Source organism: Schistocerca americana, chromosome 3 (assembly GCF_021461395.2).
Source record: "Schistocerca americana isolate TAMUIC-IGC-003095 chromosome 3, iqSchAmer2.1, whole genome shotgun sequence".
Lineage (NCBI taxonomy): Eukaryota > Metazoa > Arthropoda > Insecta > Orthoptera > Acrididae > Schistocerca > Schistocerca americana.
Genome location: NC_060121.1, coordinates 251,281,787 through 251,307,401, shown reverse-complemented (window position 1 = coordinate 251,307,401; position 25,615 = coordinate 251,281,787). Strand labels below are relative to the sequence as shown.

Sequence of the window (25,615 nt, the reverse complement as noted above, 5' to 3'; positions counted from 1 at the left end):
CCAGAAACTATGGTAATTCCAAAATGAGATTTCCACTCTGCGGTGGAGTGTGCGCTGATATGAAACTTCCTGGCAGATTAAAACTGTGTGCTGGACTGAGACTCTAACTTGGGATCTTTGCCTTTCGTGGGCAAGTGCTATACCATCTGAGCTACCCAAGCACACCTCGTGGCCCGTCCTCACAGCTTCAGATGGTACAGCACTTGCCCGTGAAAGGCAAAGGTCCCAAGTTAAAGTCTCAGTCCAGTACACAGTTTTAATCAGCCAGGAAGTTTCGTATCAGCACACACTCTGCTGCAGAATGAAAATCTCATTCGGAAAACATCTGCCAGGTTGTAGTTAAACCAAGTCTCCGCAATATCGTTTCCTTCGGGATTGCTAGTTCTGCAAGGTTCACAGAAGAGATTCTGTGAAATATGGAAGGCTGGAGACAAGGTACTGGCAGAATTGAAGCTATGAGGACAGGTTGTGAGTCGTGCTTTGGTAGGTCAGGTGGTAGAGCACTTGCCCGTGAAAGGCAAAGGTTTGAAGTTCGAGTCTCGGTCCGGCACACATTTTTAATATGTCAGGAAGTTTCAACTATGGTATTGATGTCAAAATCTTTTATAATAGATGGAGCTTATAAATCTTTAATTTTCAAAGATGAATTTTTCAATTTCTTTTTTTCTTTTTTCTTTTTTTTTGTGAGAACTGCGCTGTACCATTTCAGGAAATCAATGTTTGGACGTGGACCTTCAAAGTACACAGAAAATTGAAGAGGTCCACACCATGGAGTCCTTTAGTAAGAGATGTCGAGAAAGTCAGCTTTTTAGTATATGGAACAGAAGCTTGATGTTTACATGGATAGTTATGTTGCACATTGATGTGTTAACGTTAATACGAGGGCGCACTGAAAAGTGATGCGTCCAAATTTTTTATGAGAAAACTCTGGAAGCTTTTAAAATAAAACAAACTTTATTAATATCCTACATGTATATTCTTTATGTCAACATATTTATTTCTCTATGTAGTCAAGCCAGGCAATAAACGTTTCTCCCATAAATGTAGAGCATTTGACACTGTTGATAAAAGCCACAACCTAACCTCTGCTTGCACCACTTCATCACTATCAAAGAGAAGTTCTCAAATGTGTTCCTTAAGTTTTCAAAACAGATGGAAAGCAGTTGGGGGCTAAGTTGGAACTACGTGGAGGGTGATTGAGGACAATGAACCTAAGGTGTCTGACTGTTGCAGATGTCGCAGGTTTCGTACACTATGTGATCAAAAGTATCTGGACACCTGGTTAAAAATGACTTACAAGTTCGTGGTCCCCTCCATCGATAATGCTGGAATTCAATATGGTGTTGACCCACCCTTAGCCTTGATGACTGCTTCCACTCTCGCAGGCATATGTTCAATATACAGCTGGTAAGGGGTACACTCCGGTAACTGTTAGGGGTGCTACGATCCTTGCAGGTTTCCAGAATAGAATTAATATTGCCTCCTTCCAAGCTTAGGATACTGTCCATTAAACCAGATCTTATTGAAACAAGAGAGGAGCTGTCCTTTCGCTTCACGGCACAGATGATGAAGCATGGCATAATGGATCTCATCAGGTCCTGGAGCAGTGTCTCCTGCTGCAGACAAAGCTGCCTCAAGTTCCCACATGGAGAATGGAAGGTCGCAGACTGCCTCATTATGTAAGAAGAAATTGAGTTTCCTCATCAATGCAGTCCTACGGAACACCTGAAATGCAGGAACTTGTCTGGATGACATAGTAACAGTAAAGAAGTATTCAGCTAAAATCTGAGCCATGTCTTCTGGTGTGTCCACCAAGACCCCATTACTTGACAAGGCCGTAACGGGACATGTACTACTCTTACCTGATTCCCAAAATTGCGCAATGGAAGTGGACCGAGAAATGGAGGTCGTGAATTCCCTCCAGGAAGCCCTCTTCCGTTCTTTTATCACTCGCCTTGCATGTGGTCTTACAGATCTGTAGTTGGGCAGTGTTTGAAGCTCCGTAGAGCTGTTTGTCTGGCCCTGATTACCAATCGATAGTCGTCGTCCCACCAAGGTACGGGCCGTTGTCTGAGGTGGTTACTAGACTGGGGGCTGGATTCTGCAGCAGCCCATTGGCTCTCACAAGTGATATGGACCATCATCTCCTGTATACAATGCTTTTGTTCAAAAATAGCCTGTAAACCGTACTGCAACCAATTTGCCCTTTGTATCATCCATCAGCGTGGTCTCCTGTTAATCACTGTCCTAGTCGGTAGATGGATCCACACTGGGAAGTGGTCACTAGAATGTAAATCTGTAGCTACTTCCCACTGAACCGAGTTTGCAATAGCTAGGGAACAAAAACAAACGTCTATGGCTGAAAAAGACCCTGCAGCTATGGAAAAGTGTGTCATTCGACCCACATTCAGAAGGCATATAGTCTCAGAATGAATGAATCGCTTGATCATCTGACCCCTGAAGCAAGTGGTAGCTGAACCCCACAGCACATTGTGTATGTTGAAATCCCCCACAAGGAGGAATGGGCGTGGGAGTGCCTGGAAGAGTTCTGATAGTGTGTCTGCATCCAAAGCATCATTAGGGAGAAAGCAGAAAGAACACACTGTGATATCAAAGGGTGCGATAACTTTCACGGCAATTGCTTGCATGGTCATGGTAAGAGGAACAGGAGAGAAGTGGCATCTGTCATCAATGAAAAGATCCACTCCACCTGTAGCCCTGTCTCCAGTAGTATCGTCCTTCCTGTATGGGTGGTAACCCCATAATGTAGATGGGTCTGTGACTTTTAAGATGCATTTCTTGTAAGCACATGCAGAACAGTTTCTCCTGGACCAAGAGCTGTAATTCTTCAAAATGTGAGCAATATCCTTCAAATTACAATGCAACACAGAAGTAATTGTGGAAGCCATTGTTTAGCAATGGTTGTTCTTTTCTTCCTCCCTTGGAGGCTGTGATTTACCAGGGAGAATGTTAGCTGGTTCCCTGCTCCCCAGTTCCTCCAATTGGAAGTCTATATCCTCAAGAGCATAGTCTGCATCAGAGAGGGAGAGAGCTCACCAATTTGAAGGTTTAACTACCACTTTCTTGGACTCTGAGCTACTTTTTGAAGGATGTTTTTCTTTACCTATGGGAGGAGGTGGTTGCCTGGGTTGCGGGAATGGCTTTGTTGGCTTCTGGTGTTAGGTAGTGGTATGTGGCTTAGGTGGTAAGCCCACTGATGATTGCTTCCAAATGGCTTCAGTTTCAAGTGGAGTGTTTTCCACACAGGTACACAAACAAGTGCATGTGCTTGTACTTGAATCTATGAGTTGAGTTTGTGTGGAGGCATCACACTTAGCAATTGGCACCTTAAGGGTTGACGCAAAAGAAGTAGCAAAAACCGGGAGTTGCATAGCTTTCAAAGCCTTTTTTGCTTCATCATAAGGTACACATCTCTTGGCTTTCAACTCCTGAATTTTCCTTTCCTCATTGTAGACCTCTCACTTTCTGCTCCACACTGAGCGATCCCCAGAGCAGTCCACACATTTTGGTGGAAGTGTACAAGAATTGCCTGCTTCGTGAGCTGAGCATCCACAATTGCCACACATTGCCCTTCCATTACAAACCATAGTGGTATGGCCAAATATTTGACATTTGCAGCATCGCATTGGGTTAGCAACAAACGGACGAACCTTATGACAGATATAGCTTGCAAGGATATGTTCCGGTAATTCCAGAGTACAAACATTAGAATAAATATTGACCATTTTTTCCAATTTGCCACTGACTCTGCTCACATAGTTCTGAACTTTTGTGATGACCATATTTTTCCACTCTTCATGTAACCCTACGGGATCTACTTCCATTAGATCAGAGCAGGTAACTACACCCTTACTAAAGTTAAGGGTGTTAGCAAACTCAGACTTGACTGGGTAGTCATCTAAGACCTTACATCCCAGGAGCGTAGATGGTTGGGCTGAATTAGCAGTTTCAACTAGAAGTGTTCCATTACAAAGTCATTTGACACATTTTAGAGACCCAACAATATCTTCCAATGCCTTGTGAATATAGAAAAGGGATACCTTCTCAAAGGTTACCCCTGTTCGCTTGATTACAACGAAAGTATTATGGCACACTAATGCCCTGTTACTATGACTCTGAGACTTCTTTTTGGGAGGACTGACCAACAGAGCTCTCTTCGATTAGTGGAGATGTAAGCACTAACTGACAGTACACCTGTCCCTTGCCATCCTGTCAGGTTTAGTAGTTTGATGAGACTGTCCCATAGGTCTCCCATGAGATGCTAGGGAAAACAACCGTCGACCCAGGCAGAGCCCTGCATGCCTGAGAAAGCCTTATACAACTGGGGGGGGGCAGCATGTGCCCCATAGTTCATTCTCTTCATGGGTATGCTGCCGGATATAATTCGTCTTCACTACACGATATTTTGGCGATCCATTTGGCCGCCATCTTCAGGTGTGATTGTCAAGAACACAATCACGCGGAAACTGAATAAACATCAGAAACACAGGCTACTTTATACCCAGGGTATAGGCCACTGCGCCTGCGCAAGAAGCGGAAGAGCTGCCACCTGTGAAGTGAAGAATTGCAGCACCACCGGCAGTTAGAAACTGGCAAAAATGATAAATTGCAAATTAAGATGTAGTGAGTCAAAAAACAGACTGCTGTTTTATATCAGATAAAATAGCGTTCCATATCTTTCTAAAGAAAAACATTTACCTCTATTAATAGTGTCACCAGATACTCTTATTTCAATGGATTTCTTGAGCACACAATCACAGTAATGAGAAGCTAGAGCAATAATTTGCATATCTCTAAATGACATGTTATGCCCTTCATGAGATTTTTAAGGTGGAGCAAACATATGTGATGCTGATGTCCCCACATCGGTCATGAAGAGTGCAAATAGTTTGTCCAGTATAAGCCTGTCCACAATGACAGGGAATTTATAAACTACAGGCTTTATCAATCCCAAACCATCTTTAACACATCGAAACAAGGCTCTAGTCTTGGCCAAAGGTAACATCATAATTCTCAGGATTATTATTAATAGAGATAAAGGTTTTCCTTTGAGCAAGATATGGGTCCCTATTTTATCTGATATAAAAACAACAATGGTCTGGTTTTCAACTCATTACATCTGAATTTGCGATTTATCACTTTTGCCAGTTTCTATCGCTGGTGGCGCTGCAATTCTTCACTTTGCAGGGGCAGCACTTCTACTTCTTGTGCAGGTGCAGTGGCCTATACCCAGGGTATAAATGAGCCACCGTTTCTGATGTTCATTCAGTTCCGGTGTCATTGTGTACTCAGTGATTGCACCTGAAGATGGGAGCCATATGGATCGCCGAAACTATCGTGTAGTGAAGACAATTATATCCGGCAGCATACCCGTGAAGAGCATAAACATGTAAGACGCTGGGAAAATCTACGGAATCACAACAGGTGCCCCAGAGGTTGCCCGCTAGAGACTGTTTCACCTCAACAGCCATTCACCTCATTAGCATTCAGCACACCTTGAGGCTGATGGTTTTTTTATGGAGGTCTGTGCCTTCCTCGTACTCCTGAGCATTGAGAAATGTCAAAACAACATTTGCTGAAATTAAAAACAAGGGTAGCGACATAAAGAGTGCAATGTGAATACCACTGTTAAATACAGAGGAGAGATTGGATAGGTGGAAAGAATATAAAGAAGACCTTTGTGAGGAGGAGGAATTGTCTGACTGAGTGATAGAGGAAGAAATTAGATTCGATAAAGAAGACATAAAAGATCCACTATTAGACACAGAGTTTAACAGTGCTCTGTAATACCTGATATTAAATAAAGTTGGAGGATTAGATAACATTTTGTTGGAATTTCTAAAATCATTGGTGGAACTGACTACCAAACAACTCTTCAAGCTGGTGTATAGGATCAGTGAGATAGGTGACATACCATCAGACTTTCAGCAAAATATCATCCACTCAATTCCAAAGCTAGATACAGCAGATAAGCGAGAACCATCCCACAATCAGCTCAGCAGCTCATGCATCCAATGTGCTGACAAGAATATTACACAGACGAATGGAAAAGCACACTGAGGAACTGTTAGGTGATCACTATGACTTTAGAAAAGGTAAAGGAACCAGAGACAGGCCTTATGTTGTATTTGATAATGGAAGCAAGACCTGCAAAAAGTGTTTCACAAAGTAAAATGGTGCAAGATGTTTGAAATTCTGTGAAAAGTTGGAATAAGCTACAGGGAAATACAAGTAATATACAATATGTACAAAAACCAAGAGGAAACAACAAGACTGAAAGACGAAGAATGAAGTGCTCGGACTAAAAAGGAGGTAAGACAGGGATGCAGTCTTTTGGTCCTGCTGTTCATGCTATACACTGAAGAAGCTATCAATAAAAAATAAAAAAGATTCAAGTGTGGTATTAAAATACATGGTGAAAGGATATCAATGATAAGATCTGCTGATGACACTATCCTTAGTGAAGGCGAAGAAGAATTAAAGGATCTTTTGAATGGTTGGTTGGTTTAATGATTAAAGGGACCAAACTATGATATCAGTCCCTCCTACTTGAAACAGGCAAGTCAATGAAACCACTCACAAAGAAAGGGGCTTGTGCGCGAAACCTAATGAAAGAAAACCCTAAGTTCTACCAAAGGTCAACAATGCCTAGAAAAAGGAACAAGGAAGGGGAAAGGGGGTGAAAGGATCGAAGGCAGTTGAAATGCTCTTTCCAGTGAGCAGACACAGGCCACCAAAGGCAGAAAGAGCAATGCTGAGACATGTCCCCACCACTTACCAGAGGCACCCCACCCAACAACACAAAGACAAGACCAGCACCACGAGAAGGGGGAAGACGAGCGAAAGGGTGGGTAGGGCAAAGGCTAAGGTGGACCATCAAGCCCAATTGCCTGTTTGGGGCAAAGGAGGTAACAGAGTGTCCTGCAAGCCCATGATGTACCAACAAGGCTGAGGCACTCTCCCTTAGAGGGAGAGAGTGGTAAAAACCCCCACTTTCGAATAAATCGTAAAATCAGTCAGCCGCTGAGGCATCGTCCGCTAACAACGGGAGTAGTGAGTACGGCAGACAGAGTCTGCCACATAGTTCGGGACAGTCAAGCAAACAGTGGACCATTGTCAAAGAGGCACCACAATTAGTCAGGCGGATCCTCATGACGGAGGAGGTGACCGTGAGTCAGCCAAGTGTCAGCCAGCGAAGGACAATTGAGTCCTTGCAAGAGGCACCCATGGAGGACCTTCACAAATTTGTGGTCTCCTTTATCACATGTAGTTTGTTTGGCAAAGTCAAGAGTATGACATTTCACATTCCAAATCCTTACATCTTGACAGCACAAGAATGATCAAAGGTCCAATTCCAGAATACCAGTGTCAAGAGGTGGCCTGTCGGTAGCCAATTTGGCTGGTCTGTCAACGAGTTCATTCCCCAGGATCCCAACATGACCAGGGCTCCAGACAAATATCACTGTGTGTCCACATTGTAAGTCGGCAAAAACGAAGGCTGGTGAAGGTAACACTGGTCAAGAGCTTCCAAACTGCTCAAAGAGTTGCTACAGATAAGAAAGGACTCCCCAGTGCAGGAACTGATGTGCTCAAGATCATGAGGTGTCTACGACCTCAACAGTGAAATCACTGCAGCCATCCGGCGAGAAGCGGGGCTCATTACATCCTGCGTGAACATAAATTAAATCAGCGAAACTTGCAACCATCAAGCCATCAGTATAAACTACTACTGACCACCAAAACATGCTGAGAATCGATAAGAATTGGCATCAGAGGGCCTCGGATTTATCCAACGGAAAGTCTTCCGTTGGAGAGAACTTGAGGAAGAAGAAATCACTGAAGCAAATGCTGAAAGGGTGGTGTCCACCAAACTCCATAAGGACTGAACAATGCCATCATGTGGTGGGAGCAATTGGAATGGCAGCCATGGAAAAGGCATCCCAGACCAGATTAGTAAAGGGTCACCTGGTAGGGGTACAGGTCAGTTATGCTGAAGAAAAGATAAGATGACTGGAGAATGATCACTACTGCACAAATCATTGTGTACTCCCCATTTAACAGTGGGGAGGAATTCAGGGCTACGGATGGAAAGATCAATGGCTGAGAAAATGCTGTATGCCAGGCTAAAGTGTGTGGGGACTCCACTGTTGAAGAGGCAGAGATCAAGCCCTGCCAACAAGTCTTCAACAATACTGTCCCAGTCAGTGATCACAGTGCCACCCCACAGAGGGTTACGGGCATTAAAATCCCAAGGAGAAGGAAGGGAGCTACTAAAGGAGCGCAACAAAAGCAGTAAGTGTAGGATGCTGGATCCGAATGGGCACTACTTTTTAGCACAGTATGTGGAGGAACCCAGGAACTAACAATGTCTGGGGGACCAATGTACAGACACCACCAGAGGCTCACAAAGGGCCAACCTGGTTCCGGAATAAGGCTTGGAAACCATGAAGAGTTGGCAAATGAGTATCCAAAAATGAGATTCCTGCAATATATAACATTCTACAGAGTAGAGAGAAAGAAAAGACTGCAATACCAGAAGGCGACAATAGTAACCATTACATTTCCATTGGGGGATAGTGGCACAAGGATCCAGTTGGACGTTGAACCAGCCAGGATCTATCATTGTGTCGAGGCAGTGTCTGTCACTGGTAAGGATGGAGTGACATCCATGAATCAAAGCTCAAACCTAATTCAGATGGAGGGGGTGATACCCACTGGAATGTTGGGGTTGGGGTTGGGGTTGGGGGGGGGGGGGCCTCATCCCGTGACTTATGCATCTCCTCCTGCTCCTGAGGGCAAGAGGAGGTGTGGTCGGGAAGACAGCAAAATACAGCAGTATCAGGATCTGAAAGAGAAGAGCAGCCTTGAGGCCCACAGAGCAGGGTCCCACATCTGACTTGAGGTAACAGGCTTCTTGTCCCGGAGACATTGGTGAGAGGGATTCCTAGTTGGACCCCCATCCCAGCGGGGGCCAGATAAGAGGGTTTGTTCTCTGACTGAGGAGAAGGAAAAGTTCTGTGAGAGGAGGAACAGGAACTGACAAAGAGGAGGAAAGGTAAAGGGGATGGGAGAGAGGTAAAGAAGATGGAGGAGGAGGAAAGAATGTAACACAAGCAAAAGTAGATGTCAAGGATACCAGGTGGAGATGGTAAAATTTCTGTTGTGTCTCAGAGAGGCACAGATGGTCGAGAGTTTTGAATTCCACAATCTTCCATTCCTTTTTATAGATCAGAGAATCCAGCAAGCAAGGAGAATGTGGGCAGCAATAGTTTAATACACTATGGCAATGTGATTCAAGGACTCCCCACATGGAGAGGGCGACCATAGCTGGCACAAATAGGACTCACCTCACATCATGAAGACATGACGAAAATGGAGACAATGGAAACAGTGCACGGGAGGTGGAATATAGGGCCTATGTCACAATGGTAAACCTTAACTTTGTATTTTTCCAGAAGGATATCCCCCCTCAAAATCCAGGATGAAAACATTGATATCAATGAGAGTGTCCTTAGGAACTCTCTTGGACCCACCGGGCAAGAGAAAGCTGCACTGTTCCAGATTAGTCCAGAGTTCCTTGTCAGATTGAAGGAGGAGGTCCCTGCACAAAATAATGCCCTGGGTCATATTTAAGGACTGATGAGGGGTATTGCTCCCTGGGATGTTTCCTAAGTGCTCAAACGCACAAAGGAAAGCCAACTGACTTGCCAGAGATGTTTTAATCAATAAGGAACCAGACCTCATCTTACTAAGTGAATCATCTTCAATACATTCGACAAAACAGAGTGGTTTGCTAGCAATGGAAGTCTCTCAGTCCATCCTGGAACAAACACAGTAATGGGGAAAGAGTTTTGCTTACGCCAGCAAGCCTGGTCCTCCTCCCAGGAGGTGGCCAGGGAGGGTATGGTCGAGGAAGCAAAATTAGGAACAGAGAAAGAACCTTTCCTGCCTGAAAACAACACAGCCGCAGAAGAGTGGCAAGAAGTATGCTGCTTAGCAAGCTTCGTGTGCCAGAACTCCCATCACATGCTCATCCTCTGGGCACCACCCAGCCAGGAAAAGGGCTGCCTAGCACAGCAGTCATTGCCAGGAGTTCAGATGCCCCAAAAAGGCGAGCAACCATTCCTAGACACACACAAGGCAGTGACAGCTCAGGTGCCACAAGTGTAATCTCTGCATTGTCATGGGCTTAGCCAGATGGATGCATAACAGCCCATGACATGGACTGTCTACACATACTGGTGTCCTGGGGGAGGGGCAACAGCGGGTAAGGAAGGTACACAGAGGAATCCACGTCAGAGATGCTAGGGAGGGAGTTCTTTCCCAAATGGCTCATGCTATGGAAAGAGAATTTAGAAAAGCGGGAAGCGGGGGGGGGGGGGGGGTCAACCCCAAGGGGTACCTGGGGGGAGGAGGGTGGAGTGGAAATACAAGATACAAAATGGAAATGGAATAGCGGAACCAAGGAAATAGTTGGGTTGTCACAATGAGAAACACCGACAGTGAAAGGGGGGGGGGGGGGGGGGGGAGAGGCAGGTGCTAGGATGACAAGGAGTGAATATGGAGAAGGAAATGCATCCTGAGAGAGAAGAAATGGCTCGCGGCCCCATGCGCTCCACACATGAACCCAAAAAAATTGTGAGCCTCTTGGGGGATCTGTTGAATGGAATGAATAGTCTAATGAGTAGTGAAAAGATGAAGAAAGGAACATATGAAAAACACTTGCAAGGAAAAGTGACAGGATGAAAGGACATTATTAATACACCAGGGAATAACTTTCATGCTACTAGAATGAAATTTAGTGTTGGGTGTTGGTGATTTTTTTTTGGGGGGGGGGGGGGGGCGGGGGGAGGGGAGATTTAGTTTCATATGAGTGATAAGAAATTTAAACACTGGTAACTGACATGTTTAATTGGGGCCTCCTTCAATTAATTTTGTCGTTGAAAATCCTCATATTCTGTAATGGACATTGCCACCAAAACAGGCACCAGACAACACTGCATTGTTTCCATCCTAACGCAGTGTTGCCTGTCTGCGTAGTCCCACGAACAAGAGACAGGACGAGCAGGCTCAGGATACATTTGAGTGCTTCCTACCACTGGCACTGTGACTCGTGCACCAACGACAGAGTGAAGATGGCACTCATACTTTGAAGCTAAAATAAGCTGCGCATAGATAAAGAGGAGAAAATTATCAGAAATTTACTTGTACTTACATGTTAGATGTAGGCATGCACTGTAAACATTTATTCTAACATATGATACAACACATTGGCACCTAACATACCAGAGTCAGATTTTGTCTTATTCATTCTCACACCAGCATCGGTATTCACTTCACTGATCTCACTCTCATCATTTTCCTCATTCTCTTCCCACAGTATGTCATTAATGCTGCCACTCAGGACATTTCATGTGCAGCATTTTTTGAACCCCTCGATTATAGACTTCGATGAAATAGAGGGCGATGAAGGAGGAGCCAACTCACACCGAAGGGTGACTGATGGCTCTCCATTTTACCAGACCCAGTAAGGGCATGGTCTTCTTCCATGAGCCAGTCCAGATACTTTTTTTGGAGACAGCCTTTGAACGGCTTGTTTATGACTATATTTAGAAACTGTAGTTCTGAAGTAATTCTCCCAGGTATTGCAACAAGGTTTGCCTATTGTGCAGCGAGTTTATCTGTTACTTCAGCTATTAGATGTCCCTTAAAAGCATCCAAAAATAGCAAGGCTCCCTTTAGCAAGCAGTGCCACAATCTGTGAACCCAAACAGTAGACAGCCAGGCAACAATCAGTTACATTGTCGTCTAGCCCTTTTCTTGGCAGCGAATCACTAAGCCCATAGGAAAATTTGCTTCTTCAGAATGGGGTATGAGGTTCTTTTCCCCCATTGATTGTAAAAGCTAAGTGATAGTTATCCTATACTTTAAGTCCCAGTTCTTCTTAATGGAATTCTTTGCCCCTTTCATGCCTACTGTCTTATTGCTTGGCATATCAAAAAAATTCTGGCATTTTGTCAACATGCTAAACAGATGAATAGGGTATGAGCAAGACATTCACAACTGGATGATGTACCACACTGGAAGTTATCCAGTTTCTCCTCAAAATCTACGGGCATTCTCTGTACTAGTGACTTGCTTCATAGGAGAGAGAGGCCATTTTTCCACATAAACCAATAAAACCAACCAATATGTGCACTGAATTCTCCTTGTGGCTTATTTAATATTCTTGTGATTTCCAAGGCTTTCAGTTTGATTATTTCTCGTGAGATAAGCATACCATCTATACTCTTATCTTGCACATAGGCAAGAACCTTAGCTTCACATTATTTTGCTGTATTTCAGTCCCCTGAATGATTTTCTCATTGAAACTGCCGTCTTCCATTTTTCTTCTGAAGAAACCCAACATCACACATTAAATTCATCCAATCTGTACTTTCTTCTGGCCCCTCTATTGGTTGCAGTTTTGGCATAGTGCTCAACTGCCAAGCTTGCATTGTAACTGCACCCACTTCCCTGGCTTGATGATGCTTTATGCTCTAAATGGTCATTAATGTCGGCTTAAATCACACTTTCTTACCACTATACAACTGAAACTGAATTACAAGCTAACAAAATAATACAGGTAGATATACACAATGTTAAAGTCAATAAAATATCGGAAAAAGTTTGCACTGTTGTATAATAAAATGTATTTCTGTCAGTTTCAATTACAGATGCTAGTTGTATTGTTGCAAATGAGGGGTTTTTTTTTTTTTTTTTTTTTTTATAGCAAAGATGTCTTTATAGACAAGGGGGTGGACATAAGCACATGCTAAGTTTTAGAGGATGAAATCTGGATAAATAGTGTAGATTATTTTTGGGCCAATATGGTATTGCAGTACTGTGTGGTAAGTTTCGTAATTTGTTAACTATTTTTATCGCAAATTGTGCAAAATGACATAGTTTAGTATTTGTTGTCCTGTTCATGAATTTGGCTGCTATTTCAACTAACGCCATTAGTAGGTCCAAGAGTTGTGGGCACAAATTGAAGCCACAAATTGAATTAAACGACTTACCATGCGACGATACTAAACTATCAGTTTAATAAGTCACAGCTGCAAAATACTAACGCGAATTCTTTACAGACGAATGGAAAAACTGGTAGAAGCCGACCTCGGCGAAGATCAGTTTGGATTCCGCAGAAATGTTGGAACACGTGAGGCAATACTGACCCCACGACTTATCTTAGAAAATAGGTTAAGGAAAGGCAAACCTACATTTCTAGCATTTGTAGACTTAGAGAAAGCTTTTGACAATGTTGACTGGAATACTCTCTTTCAAGTTCTAAAGGTGGCAGGGGTAAAATACAGGGAACGAAAGGCTTTTTACAATTTGTACAGAAACCAGATGGCAGTTATAAGAGTCGAGGGGCATGAAAGGGAAGCAGCGGTTGGGAAGGGAGTGAGACAGGGTTGTAGCTTGTCCCCGATGTTATTCAATCTGTATATTGAGCAAGCAATAAAGGAAACAAAAGAAAAATTCGGAGTAGGAATTAAAGTCCATGGAGAAGAAATAAAAACTTTGAGGTTCACCGATGACATTGTGATTCTGTCAGAGACAGCAAAGGACTTGGAAGAGCAGTTGAACGGAATGGACAGTGTCTTGAAAGGAGGATATAAGATGAACATCAACAAAAGCAAAGCGAGGATAATGGAATGTAGTCGAATTAAGTTGGGTGATGCTGAGGGAATTAGATTAGGAAACGAGACACTTAAAGAAGTAAAGGAGTTTTGCTATTTGGGGAGCAAAATAACTGATGATGGTTGAAGTAGAGAGGATATAAAACGTAGACTGGCAATGGCAAGGAAAGCCTTTCTGAAGAACAGAAATTTGTTAACATCGAGTATAGATTTAAGTGTCAGAATGTCGTTTCTGAAAGTATTTGTATGGAGTGTAGCCATGTATGGAAGTGAAACATGGACGATTAATAGTTTGGACAAGAAGAGAATAGAAGCTTTCAAAATGTGGTGATACAGAAGAATGCTGAAGATTAGATGGGTAGATCACATAACTAATGAGGAGGTTTTGAATAGAATTGGGGAGAAGAGGAGTTTGTGGCACAACTTGACAAGAAGAAGGGACCGATTGCTAGGATATGTTCTGAGGCATCAAGGGATCACAAATTTAGCATTGGAGGGCAACGTGGAGCATAAAAATTGTAGAGGGAGACCAAGAGATGAATACACTAAGCAGATTCAGAAGGATGTAGGTTGTAGCAAGTACTGGGAGATGAAGAAGCTTGCACAGGATAGAGTAGCATGGAGAGCTGCATGAAACCAGTCTCAGGACTGAAGACAACAACAACAACAACAACAACAACAACAACAACAACCATGCAACAAACAGCAAATCAATAACATCAAACGACACCGCAATAACATAAACACAACGGAAACTTAATTCTTAACTCACTGAAACTAATTCCGTTCTTCTATAACAGTCAAGACCGATAAATGCACACTTCAAGTACCGACACCCAAATGAACCCAATACACCACCAGAGGACACCACCAACTGCAACAAGAAGACACCTACGAACACAACACACTCATAAACTAAATGCCCTTATGTCACGGGTCAAAGCTGACGGGTGGGATCGGACGCCTCCGTTGACCTTGTGTCCTTTAAATGTGTTATTCAGTGCCTCCTGTGTATGGGAAGTAGCAGTGTATCCTATTTCATTTTCGCTAATACAGTCTACTGCCAAATATAGAGACAATGCTGTCTCATCCCATAGCATTTAGAGAATGATTTAGAACTTTGTCCCAAATTGTGTCAATCAAGATTCCATTGACTGAGGGATCAGTAGGGCCAGCAGTACTGATCAAAGAAGTCCTCACTATGTCCCCCAATATTGTAAACTGCTTAAATACTTCACCAGGCAATGTTGTGATTATTTGTGTGGTGTCATTGGAAGTGTGATTCCACCCGTCTGCTTTGATTTGTAATGTAATGGTCGTGTTGTGTGTGACATCACTGTGGCACAGTGTTTCTGCGATGCTTCATATTTGTAGTCATTGTGTTGTGGTATTTGGTGGCGCACTCGTGTGGTGGATGTTGAGATTTGGAGTTTGTGTTATACCTGGTATTCGGTAATTTGATTGTGAGTAATCATTGTGTGAACTTGTTCTCAGAAGAATGTGCTTTGTTGCTAGTGAGTTATTTTGATTTAATGGCTCCACGGTTTATGCATTTGGGCTTTTGTATTAAGTATGTTTGTAGCGTGTGTGTTCCATGGAACAAAATGTAATAACTTGGTGGTGGTAGTGGTGTTTTACATGTATGTCACATTTGTGGTGAAAGGATGAAGTTTACCACATTCCTGCCCCGTAGTATCAGGGACTTACACATAGGGACATGTCACCATGATAATATTTTGGAGAGAGATTTGACGTGGAACCTGGTTCAAGAGCTCTAGGTGGGCCGTGAGGGAAATTTGGCATTACAGAAGCGGCTGAATCCACCCGTCTGCTTTGAGTCATGACGTCATCAATATGGCGGAAACAGCTACTTCCAGCGTATACAAAATGACAACAATAATGTCACTACATATACACTCCAATAAACGCAAACAAAAATTAAATTGACACAATAACATCTCACTCCAAAAATAAAATGAAACTAACGGAGCAACCACGGAAAATTGGGGGTTTAAGGCTGAATGTACAACAATAAAAGAACACCGCACAATCCCAAAATATATAAATAAATAAATTTATAGCATTCCGCTACACCAACAAAACCATATAAATTGGACACTTCTCTTGACCTATATAGGTCAATCGCCCCTACCAATGCCAAAAATCAACACCTACAACCCCAAAAAGTGGTATTTGAGATTTCCCTAGCCCTATATAGTTCAACCACAGCTATCGATACCAAAAAACCAACACCTACAACTCCGAAAAGTGGAACTGAAATCCCAACAACTCAAAAACCCAAATGCCCCATATTCACTATACCAATTAAAACACAACCGACCAACTATAAATATAGAACACACAAAATATCACAATTACTATAAAATAAAACCAAAACAAAAATTACTTACCTACAAAAGCCTCTGGCAATACCACCTTGGCTGGCCACCACATGCCCCCCCTGCCCCTCCCCTCCCCCCACACACACGTACACTCGCACTGACAATGCCACATACACGTATCCTGGGCCTGAGCTGCCGGAGCTCTTGCCAACCTCATGTTGTTGCCACAAACGTGACAGCTAACACATTCAGCAATAAGACTTAATATCTGCAGAAATTGTTTGACAGACATCATACCATCATCATGTGTTTATTATCATCCATCTCATGAACTGCACTGTCATACCCATACCTAACAAAAAAATTAGACTTCTTTCCGCACAGCAAACACCAGACTAACCAGACCTAACAAATATGCCAAACACCTAAACAAAAAAATCCTTAATAACTCACTGGAAGCACTTCCATAACCTACATTACCACATCAACTACCTAAACTCAAAACCATGTTAGCACGATGACAATCTAAACTCAAATGAACCCAATACCACATGGTAAACTCAGCACGTCTACATCCACCACCAGAGGGCACCATCAAATACAACAACACAAGATCTACAAACCCACCCGACTCAAAAACTCTGCACCTTAGTGATGTCACACACCTCAACACTCTTACGTCACGGGTCAAAGGAGACAGATGAAATTGGACGTTTTTTGTTATCAGTCCTCTTGAATCTTTTATGCACATGACACTGATGCGACTGGAGTGAATGCAAGAAGTGTGTTTGGTTGATATTGTTTTTGTAGGGAGGTGGCTAATCTAGGTTTACTTGTTGGTGGCTTTGATTGCTAAATAATTTTCTTTTTGTTTTGATGTTAGTGCATTTTTTTATATTTTGTTTGTTATGCATTTATAGTTTATGTTTGTATATTCATTGGTCTAGTGAAACTGTGGTTTTTGGATTTTCGATTTGTGTCAGAGGTCTCGGAATCACTGATTGTGTTTGAGCTACATAGGTTACATGAAAATTGGGGTACTGGGGTTTTTGACATGTTTGGGTTCTAAGTGTTGAGGGCTTCATTTTAACTTTATAGGTCTACTGAAGTTAGCAATACCATATTTTGGAGCAGCTTGTGTTGGTTTTTTGGCACTGAGGGCTTCTTTTCAGCTATATAGGACGAGTGAAATTTGCAAAACATCATTTTCTAGTTTTTTTTGTTTTGTTTTTGGTTTTGAGGGCTTCCTTTGAGCTAAACCATGAAGTGAAATCTGCGACTGCTGTGGTTTATTGTGTTTGTGATGTTATGTCATACTTTGAGAATTTTTCATGTTTGATTCTGTGGATAATGTGTAGTTTTGGGTGTTATTGTCTTTCATATTGTTGTGGGCTATATTAAGATTGGCCCCGCCATAAACCCCCTTCTCCCCTTGTTGTTTTTATATATGGTCATGTGTATATATAGTGATGTTAAGATTGAGGATGTCCACCATGTTGAAGATGTCATGGGTTAAAGCAGATGGGTGGAATCTGACTTTTCCATAATGACTTCTGTGTGCTGTAAGGAGTGTTGACATTGGTTTTGTTGCCTCATTTGTGTGTGTGTGTGTGTGTGTGTGTGTGTGTGTGTGTGTGTGTGTGTGTGTGTGTGTGTGTCATAAATCCACCAGAAATTTGGCAACTTCAATGTGAATAACATGCTTAGAATATAAAAAGATGTTGAATGTAACAGTCTTCAAGCCATCTACTGCACTCCATTTGTATTATGTTAATCCAAACATGCAAAGGTCTCCATCAGTGTATCAATGATTTATTTACTTTTTTAAATTATGTCCCAAAGAAATATCTTCTGCCAGTTCCAACAATATAAGTAACACTGCTACAAATTTTTCAGGTCAAGGGAAGTGTCCCATTCCAATTTATGTTGTTTTAGGTGTTGGTTTTGTGGTATCGATAGTTGCGGTGTGATTATAATTTTTGGAGTAGTTAGTTTTTATTTTGTGGTATCGACAACTGCAGTTGAGCCATGTAGGTGAAGGGAAGTGACCGATTCCTGTTGATACTATAAGTGTAGTGGAACTTGGGAATTTTGTGGTGTTTTTATGTCGTCGTCTTGTGTGGTTTGGGATCGTGGTGTGTCTCTTTATGTGTTTATATTTAGTTTGTCCCCACCTAAAAAAAAAATCCAAATTTCCCACACTGGTCACGTTAGTTTGATTATATTTTTGGAGAGAGATGTGTGTGTTGGTTTTATATATATTTTCGTGTTTGTTGTCGCTTATGTAATGACGTCATAGGTGCCATATTGGAAATGTTAAAAATGGTCATTTCCGCCATATTGGTGACGTCTTGGGTCAAAGCAGAGAAGTGGAATCGGACACTTCTGTAGACTAAGTTATTAAACAAAGCTTAGTCTACTTTTAAATATGCCTGTCTGCTGAACAGTGCCTCCTCTATGTGCTGAGTAGCATTCTATCCTATTCCATTTTTGTTATCCATCTTGGATTTTCCACCGATTAGGCCACACCATTTGTTGCTTCACAACATAGAACCAGCAATGCAGGTGCAGTTATACATTTCAGACCCTATGGCAAATTAATCCTAGCAACAAAATGAATTTTACTTCCTCTATTCCTAGTATAAACTGCTCCTATCATGTATTTTGCCAACAATCTAAAGAAGGTCAAATCTGTATGCTGTAGTTGTATACTATATTATTACTTTGAAAATATGATACATACTTTTTTGTACTGTGCTCTCCATGTTTATGTTTCCTCTTCCTGTGCTTGCTGGTATGTATATGCTCATTTTTCCCATTCTGCAATTCATCTGTTTCTCCTGCTTCATCTATAATGTGATTGCGTCTCTTTTTCCTCCTTTTCAGTTTAACGCGTTCTCCAACTTCAATCAAAACACTGTTAGATTCACTATCACCGGCATCCAGAGGCTGCATTACATTTTCCAAAACGACTAATGGCGAAAGTGTTACGGTGGAAGACTTATTTTTTTCAATTCCTAATTGAACATCACAAAAACTTTCATTAAACCACACTTTAGAATTATTTCTACTTGATTCCACAGGTAGATCTTCAGCAGAAGTTCCTGAACTGTGAACACTTTTTCCTTCTGGCTCTACATTTTCTGTGACCACATGAATATTGTCTGAAGTACTTGCTTTAACTTCATCACTTACTGAAACACTTGAACCTTCAAAGTCTGAGGCAGATTTATCAAAACTTTCATCTATGCTATCACTTTTGTCTTTCTTATATTTTCTATCTGAAGGAACCTTTTGTCCACTATCAACATTTTCAAGGTTATTCCTTGCACTTCTGCGTACATGCAATTTGATTGGAGCATTCTGGGTTCGAGGGCTTCTGCGTAGTGCTCCTGAGCTAGTAGGTTGCCATTCTCCATCACTGATGTCTTGTGTAACAGAGCTGGTGCTGGAATATAAAAAGAAACCATATGTGTGTAACATGTTTCACATGCAAGAATTCATAAGAAAATTAATTTCAATAAGAACTAATGAATGTGAATAGTCACAAAATGTACAACACAGATAAAAAAAACTGCATCCCATAAAATGGTTTCCCCCCACACAGCAGCATTTGAAGTTTTGTTTTCAGTCACATTTTGTCTCTTCTGATATAATCTCTCAAGTTAGTAAAACTGCACATACATCTCAACTTTTTTTTTTTTTAAAAAAAAAAGGTTCAAATGGCTCTGAACACTATGGGACTTAACATCTGAGGTTATCAGTCCCCTAGAACTTAGAAATACTTAAACCTAACTAACCTAAGGATATCACACACATCCATGCCCGAAGCAGGATTCGAACCTGCGACCATAGCAGTCGCATGGTTCCAGACTGTAGCGCCTATAACTGCTCGGCCACCCTGGCCGGCATCATCTCAACTTTATTTTTTTTTTTCTTTGCTTGGGCTGAATCTCACATTATAAGCATGCTCTGACATTTACTTATCTGTTTCTCAAACCATATTGCAAACTAAAAAGCAAACACCATTTCCATTATTAACAGCTGTTATACAAAGAGCAATATTCTTAGCAATGTCAAGGATGTGACTAAATGTGACCAGTTGCTAGTCAAATTCTCAGACAACACTGACAAAGTATTCTACAAATTACCATCAAACTTATATTAAAATAAAGAAAAAAAATCCTTAACTGCAAAATCTATTTCTACAGATAACTAAAATCAGTTCTTGTAAAGGCATTTGTATTGAGATTTGTTAATCATTATCAAATTACTGCAACAATTAGAGAAAGTTTTCTTACTAGTGAATTAATGTCTGCAACTAGTGGTCTATTAGTTAGTGTCACTGCCTCTAGGCCACTGTGTCCTGGGTTCAACTCCTGGCCAAATCAGAAATTTTCTTCATTCGGGGACTGGATGTCTGCGTTGTCCTAAACATTTCATACCACCACCACCACCACCACCACCACCACCACCACCACCACCGCCGCCGCCACCACAAAACATGCAAGTCACCGAATTGGGATGAAATAGAAAGACTTGTACCAGGCAGCCAAACAACTCCAGATGGCGTCTCCCAGTTAATAATGCCATATGATCATGTCAATGTTCAAGGGTATTCTATATTCAAGTGACCAACACATACACTATACAGTGTGCTATGTTACTAAAATAGCTGCAATGAATTTTTGAAATTATTCATTATAACTGTTTTACCCCAAATTGTTTAGTCAAGCAAGGGCACTGACAATGATGCAAAGCAAAATTCCAACTGTTCACTTCTTTTCCACCATAAGCTACTCAAATATGTTTTATTCCATGTAATAGTATGTGCCTACAAACCAGTGTATTTCACAGTGCTGTTCATAAGTCTCGAAACATTTCTTAAACTACAGAACTTGCAACCAGATGTGATGACGTACTGCTCAAGTAGCCTATGATAAATAGCTGTTTGGTGGTGGTGGTGGTGGTGGTGGTGGTGGTGGTGGTAGCAGTGGCGACGAAGTTCGCTTCATGGTACCCAACGACATAGTTATCAGGACACTTGCAGAATGTGAAGTAAATGCTTAGTGACACAGTATTTCCTCATAAACAATCTTCTAGGAACAATAGCCCATGGACACATGTTGTTGTTCTCTTCAGTCCGAAGACTGACTTGATGCAGCTCTCTGCGCTGATTTATCCTGAGCAAGTCTTTTCAACACCTAATAACTACTGCACTTACAACCATTCGACCTTCAGGTGTATCTATCAATCAACTACTTCTTTTAACCAAGTTTTGCCATGAATTTCACTTTTCCTCAATTTGATTCAGTATCACCTCATAAGTTCCTCAATCTATCCATCTAATCTTCAGTATTCTTCTATGGCACCTAATTTCAAATGTTTCTACCCTCTTCTGGTGTGAACTGTTTATTGTCTGTGTCTCACTTCTGTACAAGACTGTGCTCCAAACAAATACCTTTACAAATGACTCACCAACACTTAAATTTATATTAGATGTTAACAAATTCCTCTTTTTTCTGAAACGGTTTTCTTGCTATAGCTTCACTGCAGTTTACATCCTCTGTACTTCAGCCACTATCAGTTATTTTTCTGCTCAAACAGCACAACTCAGCTACTTACATAGTGGTTACATATTAAGAACTTTAAAGACTCTCTGACAATAAAACACAAACAGTGGTTGGTTATGAATATATTAAAATGGATAGTAGAAATCATATGTGGGAGTGTGCAATTTTTCTCCGTACATGTCCATGCCTTTTCCTCACAGTTGAAACTATAAGGAGCAAATGAAAATGAGACAGATGGAAAAATGAACTAAATTTAAATTACTTCAAAAGTAATCACCCTAACTGTAAATACATTTATCTCATTGTGTGACAAGACAGTGCCTTCAGGGAAAAATGTTAGTGGCTGTCTATGGAACCATGACTGTATACAGGTGTGCACCTCTTCATCCAAAGCAAACTGATAACCAATAATATCTGTTTTCAGGGCTCTAAAAGTATGGAAATCACACAAATACAGGTCAGGACCGTATGGAGGATGTTTAAGGGCTTCCCAGTGAAACTTCTGCAGCATACAAAGTCTCTTAGAAACGTATCTTACCTTCGGCCACAAAAAAAACACTGGATTACCTGGAATGTCTGAAGCCTAATCAACCTCAAAGCAGTTGTTCCCTTGGGATTCCACTGAATCCACACACTTCTCCCAGAGGTGTCACATTGTTGGAAGCATGCCAAAAAAGCCTCTTTCAGAATGTAGTTTAGATCGGCTGTCGTTGCTGCCATAATGTCCTCCCTTGTCTGAAATTGCATTCCTTTCAATGGCCTCCTGAGTTTTAGGAACAAGCAGATGTTGCTGGGGGCCATATCGCAAGAGTCAGGAGCCTGCTGAAGCACAGGACTCTAGTTTTCTTTTGCCAAAAAAGTCTTAATCATGTGTAAGGAATATGCTGGAGCATTGTTGTGATGGAGGCACCAATTTCCTGTTGACCGAAAGTCCAGTCTCTTGCGCCCCACAGCATCACATAGGCAACGGAGGACATCCGTGCAGCACTCTCTGGTGAATGACCCTGTGGTGCAAACTCATGCTGTACCATACCATGGGAGTCAAAGAAAGAAGTCATCATCCCTTTGACGTTGCTGCGCACTTGGCGGGCCTTCTTTGGTCTTGGTGACGAGTAAGGTTTCCACTGAGACAACTGGCATTTGGTTTTGAGGCTGTACCTGTACACCCATGACTCATCACAGGGTGTTCATGAAGTCGGGGTTACTGTTTGTTGAGTTCAGCATGTCCTGTGAGACTTCATCACGAAGTAACTTTTGCTCTGTCATTGGCAGCTTAGGCACGAGTTCACCGACACTCTCTTCATGGCCAAATCTTCAGTCACAATGGAAGTGCATGAAAGTTCAAGAACAGCTCAAACAAGCAGGCTAGATTCAAATCGATCAGGTGTCTTAAAAAAAAAAAAGAAAAAAGGCAGGAGGGGGGGGGGGGGGGTATTGGGTACTTTCCTAACAGACCTCTTAGTCTAAACATGTGGACCTGCCAACATGTTGTCACGGTCGTTTCAAGTATGCTGCATAGACATTTAACTGAGAGTCTAGCTTCAGTTGCCAGAGACTGGTTGGCCGAAAGCCCACTTTCTGACAGTCTTTTTGTTGTGCCCATCTGCGACTCGGCACCTCCGCTATATAGTGAGTAGCAACTATCCTTTTAATAATATTGAAACATGACACTGCACTATACATGCATCCATTACAATCACCTGCACTCTACAAATACACATATGACATTACACATATCAGCAAGGAAAGGGGACAATGTGGACAGAGCAAGGACACCCTTCCTGACAGGTGGATGAACCCTCCCTGTAGGATATCAAAGTCAACAGTGCCACAGGACATTTACACTTTTTAACTATGATGATCATTTTTAATGGGATTAAAGACTATTAGAAAATTGTGGTTGCAATTGCCCAGTTTGCACGCCTTCATTATTAAGTAGATTTTAGCTATGCTTATCTGTGAGGACAATTTTGGAAAATACGGAAGCGTCCGATCCCACCCATCTGCTCTGACCCACGACGCCACAAATCTGGCGGAAACGACCATAAACCACGATTCTAATATGGCGCATATAAAGTCGGTACACACACATTATGAGGACGAAAATACATCGAAAAACAAACACACACACTTTCCACAAAAAGCCTAATGACACTAATGGGACAAGCGCGGGAAGTGGGGTGTTTTTGGGTGGGGGCAAACTATATATAAACAAATTTAGACACCCACCCCCATACAAAACCACACAAAACGACGAAAAAGCCGACATCACAAAACTCCCCAAATACCACTAAGCCATGATAACATCTGGAATCGGACGCTTCCCTTGACCTATGTAGCTCAACAGCAGCTCCCGATCCCATAAATTATGATCAAACACTTCCCTTGGCCTATATAGCACAAAAACATCTTCCGATACCAATATCAACATACACAGCCACACAATGGGATCGAACACTTCCCTTGACTTGCTCACTGTTAATTTTATCCGTCATATCCATTCTTGAACAAAAACAACAACCAATTAATTTTACTAAAATTACCACACGATCTACAGTGAACTACACTAAATTAACCTTCACACAAAATCGTTAACTCAATGAAACGAATTCCACTACAAACACAGCCGACACTAACAATTCTGGATAATGAGCAAAAGCAAACTGAGCCCATTACACCACACAAATGAAAACCCTGAACATGCCACCAGAGAGCACAACAAACCACAACACGACGACATCTACAAACAAGCCACACTCACAAGCCAAACTCCGCACCGTCATGACATCATCACACACGACAACACCCGTACGTCACGGGTCAAAGCCGACACGTGGGACGGACGCTTCTGTTGACCCCAATTTTGATAAAGACACTACGCTAAGCCGAACCTGATTCAAGTGGGTCTGCACCAGGTAGTTGTAATTAAACTGATAATGTTCCAAGTGCTGCAATGCAGGCTGTATACATCATAAAGATGCTGAAAAACTGTAGATACAATTGCCGCATTCATGGACTGTGATGGGAAAAAAAAGTAAAATAAATGGGTCGACAGAAGCGTCCGATCCCATGCGTCGGCTTTGACCCGTGACGTAAGGGTGTTGTCGTGTGTGACGTCATGACGGTGCGGAGTTTGGTTTGTGAGTGTGGCGTGTTTGTAGATGTCGTCGTGTCGTAGTTTGTTGTGCTCTCTGGTGGTATGTTCAGGGTTTTTGTTTGTGTGGTGTAATGGGCTCAGTTTGCTTTTGCTCATTATCCAGAATTGTTCGAGTGTCGGGTCTGTTTTGTAGTGGAATTCGTTTCAGTGAGTTAATGATTTTGTGTGAAGGTTAATTTAGTGTTGTTCGCTGTACATCGTGTGGTAATCTTAGTAAAATTAATCTGTGGTTGTTTTTGTTCAGGAATGGATATGACGAATAAAATTAACAGTGCGCAGGTAAAGGGAAGTGTTCGATCCCAATGTGTGGCTGTGTATGTTGATATTGGTATCGGGAGATGTTTCTGAGCTATACAGGCGAAGGGAAGTGTTTGACCCTAATTTATGGGATCGGGAGCTGCTGTTGAGCTATATAGGTCAAGGGAGATGTTTTTTGAGCTATACAGGCCAAGGGAAGTTTTGACCCTAATTTATGGGATCGGGAGCTGCTGTTGAGCTATATAGGTCAAGGGAAGTGTCCGATTCCAGATGATATTGTGTTCAGCGGTATTTGGAGAATTTTGTGATGTCAGTTTTTTTCGTCGTTTTGTAAGGGGGTTGGTGTCTAAATCTGTTTATATTTAGTTTGCCCAAACTGAAAAACACCCCATTTCCCGCACTTGTCCCGTTAGTGTCATTAGACTTTTTGTGGAAAGTGTGTGTGTTTGTTTCTCGATGTATTTTCGTCCTCATAATGCGCCATATTGGAATCATGGTTTATGGTCGTTTCAGCCATATTTGTGACGTCATGGGTCAAAGCAGATGAGCTGGATCGGACGCTTCTGTATTTCATGGACTGTG

The 25,615-nt window shown here is 42.0% G+C and overlaps 1 protein-coding gene across 1 annotated transcript in view; it reads right to left on the bottom strand.

Annotated features, from left to right (window-relative positions):
• Positions 1-25,615, bottom strand: part of LOC124606002 — a 141,849-nt gene that overhangs the window by 101,107 nt on the left and 15,127 nt on the right. Inside the window, exon 3 of the mRNA XM_047137964.1 lies at positions 18,789-19,493. Within this exon, the coding sequence (XP_046993920.1) occupies positions 18,789-19,493 (705 nt within the window). The remainder of the gene's footprint in view (positions 1-18,788; positions 19,494-25,615) is intronic.